The 7,774-nt window shown below is 56.8% G+C and overlaps 1 protein-coding gene across 2 annotated transcripts in view; it reads right to left on the reverse strand.

Moving 5' to 3' along the window:
* Window positions 1–4: 4 nt before the first annotated feature.
* The window catches only part of Polr3h (RNA polymerase III subunit H), a 9,095-nt gene continuing 1,325 nt past the window's right edge, over window positions 5–7,774 (reverse strand). For both annotated transcript variants that reach the window (XM_023702702.1, XM_023702703.1), the window contains exons 3-7: window positions 5,189–5,285; window positions 2,581–2,667; window positions 2,184–2,247; window positions 1,199–1,397; window positions 5–831 (exon numbers count right to left, since the gene is read on the reverse strand). In XM_023702702.1, coding sequence (XP_023558470.1) covers window positions 778–831; window positions 1,199–1,397; window positions 2,184–2,247; window positions 2,581–2,667; window positions 5,189–5,285 — 501 coding nt within the window. In that variant the 3' untranslated portion in view covers window positions 5–777. The remainder of the gene's footprint in view (window positions 832–1,198; window positions 1,398–2,183; window positions 2,248–2,580; window positions 2,668–5,188; window positions 5,286–7,774) is intronic.

Raw genomic sequence — 7,774 nt, forward strand, 5'->3', positions numbered from 1 at the left:
AGCAGCCCCACGTGTGTCCCTATGGCTTCCCTGTGGGAAGGAGCCGCTACCTCCTGCCCCTGGCGCTGGGATGGGCTCCAAGTGGCTCCTGCTGCACTCTAGGCTTGGACACGGCCTTGGGGCCAGTGAACCTCGCCCTCAGGTCCACAGTGGGCTTGGCTGACTTAAAATGCTCGTCGTGTTTCGGCCGGTGGGCACCCAGCAGGGCCAGGAGCAGTGAGCTCAGCCAGCCCAAAGCCCAGCCTGAATCTTGCACCCCTGGATTCTACACTTTGGGGGGTTGACAGTCATCTCCGAAAGTCACATGGACCAGCATGGCAATTCCTTTAGTGACCTCAGATCATGATATTGGCTGTTGAGACAAGAGTGTGGCCTCCTTGCTGATGTTGCTATTGTTTATTAAATGTCCCTATTTGACACATGCCTGTAATCCCAGCTGTTCAGGAGGCTGAGGCAGGAGCATCTCATGTTGAGGCTATCTTGGGTATTTACTCAGACTGTCTCAAAAAATGTTGGGAAGTAGCTCAGGGATAGAGCATGTGCTGAGAACATGCAAGTGCCGGGGTTCAGTCCCAGAGCTGCAAAACTAAAGTCCGTGGGTACAGCAGGATTCCAAGGCACTGACCTGGGAGGATCAGAGACCGGAGGGGTGGGCCAGCTGGTGGCGCTCCTCCTGGCCTCTGCCCAGGCCAGCTCAAGGGGGCGCAGAGTTGTCAGCAGCTGCTCAGCTGCTGGTTCCCGTGGCCAGGGGCAGGGTCACTGTGGAGCCCGGGCAGGCTAGCTGTTGGTCCACCAGGAGAGGAGGCCCAGCCCAGGCTCAATGATGGATCCCTGCCAGGGAGAGAACACCCATGTTTACACTGCGAGGCTGAGGCAGGAGGATCGCTGCAAGCTTGAGGCCAGCCTGACCTACATGGTAAGACTCAGTTTCAGAGTAACAGTAGAGAAGGGCTGGCAACGTAGCTGAGTGCAGATGCCCTAAGTTCAATCCCTAGTACCACCAGAAAAGTGCTAAGGCCCCTGGGGACTTGATTTGGCATGGGCTCTGCCCTGCAGATATCCGTGGTATCACCCTGTGGTCCCACCTTGTAGACGCCGTAGCACTCCTGGCCTCAGCAGCAGGCCAGAACCACACATGGGGACGTGGGCTGAGATGGCAGGCGCCTTCCCCGCTTGCAGGCTGCCAGGAGCCACTCACCACGAGCGAGTACGGTGCCTCCTTCCTGGGCTGCTCCTCGCTGGTGGCAGCCTCAGCTGACCTGGGCCCTGTGGGTGAGGTGTCCACGAAGCTCTCGTCCACCACCCGGAAGCGGATCTCCTCGCCTGTGTCCATGTACAGGTCGTGTGCGCCCTCCTCTGTCTCATACTCCCACACCCACACCTGCTCCGCCTCATCGCTGGGGCCAGAGTCAAGGCTACAACCAGACCCTGGCACAGGGGCGCCCACCTAGAAGACCACCCTGTGAGGTCACTGCCAGCCACAACCTAAGAGGCAGTGGCTGAAGACCCCATTGCAGATGGGACGGGTGGACTCGGGCTTCCTGTCTTGTGTCTACACCAGATCCTGACAGGCCCAGAGTCCCATGGAGACCCTGCTTGCCGGAGCCACACTGCCATCTAGTGGCAGCCCTGCCACAGCGCCCCGCTGAGCACTGGGTACAGTCATAAAGTGTTTTTTTTTTTTTTTTTTTTTTCTTTTTTTTTTGCAGTGCTGGGGATTGAACTCAGAACCTCACACTTGCCAGGCAAGTGCTTATTCTACTGAGCTATCTCCCCAGCCCCAATAAAGTCTTGTGTTAGAGACAGTCCCATTGAAAGAGATGATTCACATAGTGAGGAGGGCAGGGACAGGGCAGTCATGGCCCGGCAGGGGGAGGGGAAGCCCAGCCCAGCCCAGCGCAGGTCATCCTCAGAGCTAACAGCACGGTGGGTGACAACCTTAGCAAAGTGAGCCAGAAGTGACTGGTGCCCCGACCCTAATGTACACAGTGCTCAGCTCTGTTGCCCAGACTGGTACAGGAGCCAGGACACCAGGGTCTGCGTGAGCAGAGGCCCAAATACCGAGGGGCAGGAATAGAGGCCAGAAGCGTCAGGCTGTCAGAGGACCTAAGAGCCACTGCAGGGGTGAGGACCGGCCCCTAAAGAGGCCCCAGAAACTCTGGACTCTGCCCTTGGAAGGATACAACTTAGCTGGTTGCTGCAAGGACTCCGGGGGGATAAGAATGTCATCGAAGAACCCTAGGGAGACTGGAAGAGGAGAAGGTGACAGCATGGCACATGCTGCCATGGGACAGATGGCATTGTGGGAACCTGGCCTTCCTGCCTCGAGTCCCAAGCTGCGCTTACCCAGTTCTAAGCAGCCCTGGAAAACCCCAGGCTTGGCCCCTCCAAACCTCAGGCACATCAGACACCCCAGCCCACTCCATCAGCCCCAGCAGCCACTTGAGGAGCTGAGTGACCGCCTCACCACGAAGCTGATGGCCAAGAAACTCCCTTGTTCCCTCCTGGGCCCTGGAGGCTAAGCCCATGAGTAGGACCAAGCCCTCTGGTCCCTCCTGGCCAGGGCAGGGGGCTGCTTACCGTGCACCCCCTCTGGGCTGCAGCCCTTGATCTTCCCGATGAGAATCTCATCCAGGAATGGGTGGAACACCACGTAGCGGAAGTGGACTGGAAGGAAGCATACACCATGAGTAGCAGGCCCTCACCATGAACAGCAGGGTGGAGGAAGTCGAGGCAGCCTCTCCAAGCGGCTCCCCCTCTCACGGTGACATCCAGGACAGGTGGATCCTTGGTTACTGTCTGCAGCTTCTGCAGGGGTGAGTGACCAGGCAATGACATGGCTTCCTTGGGGGCCAGGGCAGAATCTGACATGATAGGAGGCCCTGCGCCCTCCACCCTGCCTAGGCCTGAGGACTGGCTCCCAGTCCCTGGATGAGCCCAAGTGGATGCCACGCTGGCCCCAGGAGCCCCTTCATACTCTTAAGAGGGCAGCAGCAGGAGGCAAAGGAATCTGGAGTGGAAACGAGTTTCTGTCGTGTGCTCACTGGAGCCCAGGGCTAAGACAGCCTAGCAACAGGGCGTGTATGTGTGAGGCTGGCTGCGTGGCAGTCACCTCTGTGGATTGCTCAGGCCCTGGCAGGGTGATCCCTTTCATCTGACCTGAAGGAAAGCACCGAGGGCAGTGCCCACATCAGATTCTGCCCTGGTCCCCAGAGAAGCCACATCATTGCCTGGTCACTCACCCCTGCAAAAGCTGCGGACAGTAACCAAGGATCCACCTGTCCTGGATGTCACCGTGAAAGGGGGAGCCGCTTGGAAAGGCTGAGTGACACAGCCATGCTGGCCCAATGTGCCCAGGAGACTCCCAAGGCCTTCCCTAAACAAGGCTACCAGGTGGAGTCCCACCTCACTGGGACAGGGTCACCCCTCACAGGCTTCCGTTGGCCAGTATCCTACCCTGGCTGCAGCGCGACCCCTTCCAGCTGATGCCACCTATTTCCTTGTGTCCAAGTGAGGCGGGGGAAGCAAGGGGGAGTAGAGGCAGCGACTGTGAGAACGAGCCAGCTGAAAGCCTCGAGCCTCGCACTTGCCTTCCAGGGAGACCCAACAGGAACCAACGGGTGGAAGAACCCATCCCCCATGTGACCCAGCGTCAGCGAGGTCTCACAAATCCGAAAAAGAACCTCAAGAGGTTAGTCCCAGGCCTGGCTTGGGCACTTGGCTTAGAGTTCGGTGACAGGGAGCTCCCTCTGAAACCATGTACAAAAGCAAGTGATGGGCACTGCATGTCCACCAAGGGATGGAGAGAGAAACCACTGTGTGTTTACATGATGGAATATTAGTCGGCCTTGAAAGGGAGGTATAGGGCCAAGGATATGGCTTAGCGGCTCAGTACCTGCCTGACAAGCACAAAGTCCTAAGTTTGATCCCCAGTAAAACACACACACACACACACACACACACGAAAAGGAAAAGGAAAAACAAAAGGGAGGGACAGGGATGGGGTTCAGCACAAAGGACTTGCTTAGCATGTGAGGCCCTGGGTTCCACCCCCAGCACCACCAACAAACAAGATGGAAGAGGATCCTGACACTTGGCACATAGATGAACCTTCAGACCTGGAGGCTGTGATGGGCCGGAAGCTGGACATATGGTTATGCTTTTAGGAAACATCTAGAACAGGCAGGCACACAGGACAGGAAGCAGGAGCTGGGTGGAGAAGACTGCTGATGGGCAGAAGACTGAAGAGGGCTTCTTGTATGGGTAAGGAAGGCATGGTGGCGAGGGTGAACAGCTCTGCACGGACTAAAAACCCAAGCTGTCTGCTTTCACAGGGTGAGTCCCGTGGCATGTGAATGTCCCAATTCAACAACAGCATAAAAAGCGCTGGGGGGGCTGGTGAGATGGCTCAGTGGTCTAAAGCACCTACTTAGAACAAGCTTAGCAAAGCACAGGGACTGCGGATGAATCACCCAGTACCACGCAGGCGCAAGGACCTGAGTTCAATCCCCAGTTTCACAAAAAAAAAAAAAAAAAAAAAAAAAAAGCGCTGGGCCCGGGGGTGCACGCCTGTAATCCCAGCACGGGGAGGCTGAGGCAGCAGGAGCGCATGAGTTCAAGCCCAGCACGGGCAAGCCAGTGAGCTTCTGTTTGCCAGCCTCGAACTCATGGTTGTCCTCCCACCTTAGCCTCCTGGGTGCAGAAACTACACAGTTAACTGCATTTAATGGACGAAGAATCAGAGGACCAGAGAGGTTGTGTATTCCATTCAGGGCACACAGCTAGCAGGTGGCAGAGTACGGGTCTGGATGCTGTGCTCCAGCACTGGGCTGGCCCGCATGCTACTGCTCCCCGGGGCAGCCACCCACTCAGCCTGTCCCCGACTCCAGCCCAGGACAGCCGCAGGGCTGTGCTGAGTGCTAGGCTTGGAGGTAGACGGACCCAAAGAGGCACTGGTGTAGCCCATCTCAGAGCAGTAGAGACCGTGGGGGTCACCAGGTCCACCCCATCCCAGCCTCACTGTGTCTCACATGGGGAAACCGAGGCCTAGAGAGTGTGGGTCTGCTAGCCATCCCCCGCCAACTCCTTCAGTGTCAGGAGGGGACCCTCAGTTCTCCATCCCCCATGAGGACTCCCACCACTCTGAATGGAACCCCATGCCCTGGGGAAAAGAAGGCACCTGGCCCACCTTTGGTGTGGGACGCACCATCCCCTGGAAACACATAGGAGTCCTCTAGCCTGGTGATGTCGAACAGGCAGATGCAGAGTCCCACGTTGTACACAACCTAAGGGATGTGTGTGACACATAAGTGACCCCAAGACCAGCACCCTGCAGGCTCTGCAGATGCTCATGAGTCCAAGCCACAGGTACCCTCTTTGAAGATGGAATGAGCAAGGGCCTGGGAGATGGCTCAGTGGAATAAGCGCTTCCCTGGCAAGCGCAAGGGCCTGAGTTCAATCCCTGGTTCCACCAAAAAAAAAAAAAAAAAAGATGGAATGAGCAGAGCATGCTGGTACATGCCTGTAATCCCAGCACTTGGGAGGCTGAGGCAGGAAGATGGCTAGGAATTCAAGGCCAGCCTGGGCTACACACTGAGAGCCTATCTCAGGCAGGCACGTATGCTGCTGAGCTCTCTCCCCAGCCTGAGCCTATCTCAAAAAACCAACAACAACAAAAAGATGGGATGAGCCAGGACTCCTGCAGAGGTGAAGGAAGTGACCTGGTGGGGACCTCAGAAGAATGTAGAGCTCTGGCAAGTGCAGGGCTCTGGTGACAAGACAGAGCAGCTTCCAGTGCCAGTTCCACCACTCACTGACTGCCTCTCTAAGCCTCAGTTTCCCCATCTTCAAAAAATACTATTCAGGTGTGAAGATGCAGCTGGGAGGCTGAGGCAGGACCATCACAAGTTTGAGCCCAGCCTGGGCAATTTAGCAAAATAGAAAGGGCTAAGGATATAGTTCAGTGTGCAGGCCCTCGGTTCAATCCCAACTACCTTGTTAAAGAAGCCAGGAAGTGCTGGGGAGACAGCTCAGCAGTCTAAGCTGCCTGAGCAAGTGCAAGGACCCGGGTTTGATCCCTGGAACAGCATGCTGTGCCAGCCCGGACCTCAAGCTGGCCACCAAAACCAGGTGTGGTAGTGCATGCCTGTAATCTCCGTGCTGGGGAAGCTGAGGCAGGAGGACTGTTGTGAGTTTGAGACCAGACTACAATCTGAGCTCAAGACCAGCCTAAGCTGCACAGCAAGGCCCTGTCAAGAAAAAGAAAGGAGGGGGAGGGGGAGGGGAAGAGGAGGAGGAGGAAGAGGAAGAGGAAGAAGAAGAGGAGGAGGAGGAGAAGCGGCAGCTGGGCACAGTGGCATATACCTGTGATCCCAGTACTCAGGAGGCTGAGGTAGGAGGATCAGTGCAAGTCTGGGGCCAACCTGGGCTACACAGCAATACCAGAGAAGAAGGAAGAAAAAGGAAAAAAGACCAGCTGCAATGTTAAATGAACACAAGGAATGGATGTAAAGTCCCTATCCCAGTGTCTGGCTCACAAGCAGAACTAATAATTAATCCAGGACCCCTGTTGTCACCAGTGAGGCTCAGAGGCAGGAACTGTTTTTCTGATGTCCCAAAGCCCGAGCTCACGGGTGAGGATGAGCACAGCTCAGCTGTGTCGCCCACCTCCAGCGGACGGAACACAGAGAGCACAGGTACTGCCACATGGAGAATACTCAGGTCCACACCACGGTGGCCCAAACAACTGGTGCTCTGTACCACCAACGTCGCCAGCCCCAGCCCCAGCCCTGGAGGGAGTAGATGCACTCCTGAGTCCGCTGGCTTCTGATACGAAGAAACTGAGAGCACTCTACAGAGCCACAATCCTCCCTCAAGAGCTCTGCTTTGCCCCAAAGGGCCCCCAGTCCCTTCACGCCGGCAGGGCTCTCCGTGACTGTCACACCTGATGCCCCACCATCCGCCTTCTATTCACAAGCTGGAAGCCACCGCCAAGGACTCCGTGATGCTCTGCACACCTCAGCCCAGCCCTGCAGCTCCTGCTGACTGCTCCTGCGTGGGAACTCCTGCCTGCTGCCCACTCTGCTCCTACCCCCTTTTCAGCCCACCTCCTCCTGCTGCTCCCAAGTCCAGTCCCCCAGGGAGGGGTGGCCTGGCTCCTACTTGCCTTCCGAGCCCAACCTCCCCGCTTCACCTTGGCCTGGCCAACCCAACCCCCTGGCAGGTGCTGTGGTGCCTCCTTCCGCAGGGCCTTTGAACCAGCTAATTCGGAAGCCTACAGATTCCACCACCAGCACGGCTCTCTGCACCCCAATGGCCACGCCCCCAAAGTGAACCCAGAAGTTCCAACCATCAGATCGCAGCTCCAGTGCCACCTCCCTCTGGTGCTCAGTGATCTTTTTTTTGGCAGAACTGAGGATTGAACTCGGGCCCTTGTGCTTGCCAGTGAAGCACTTATTCCACTGAGCCATCTCCCCGGCCCCCTCCGGTGCTCAGGTGGCTAAGTGCCTGTCCTGTCTCCCCCTCCACCTCCACTGTGGGGCCCTCTTCCTTAGTCTGCTTTTCCCACTGCACCCAAAGCACAGCCTCCCCAACTTCATTCATCCAATCAACGGGTAAGTATAGAGGAGCCTTTCTGCCAGACTGTGGTCAAGTGTGGAGAGACTGTGAGGAAGAAAACAAAAACAGAAAAGGAGAAGCTGAACTCAGGTAGGTGCCCAGATAAACAAGGAAATGCCAGGTGAGGTGGTGTGAGTGCTTGGAATCCCAGCACTCG

The sequence above is a fragment of the Octodon degus genome, unplaced genomic scaffold (assembly GCF_000260255.1).
Source record: "Octodon degus isolate 3935 unplaced genomic scaffold, OctDeg1.0 scaffold00156, whole genome shotgun sequence".
Taxonomy (NCBI): Eukaryota; Metazoa; Chordata; class Mammalia; order Rodentia; family Octodontidae; genus Octodon; species Octodon degus.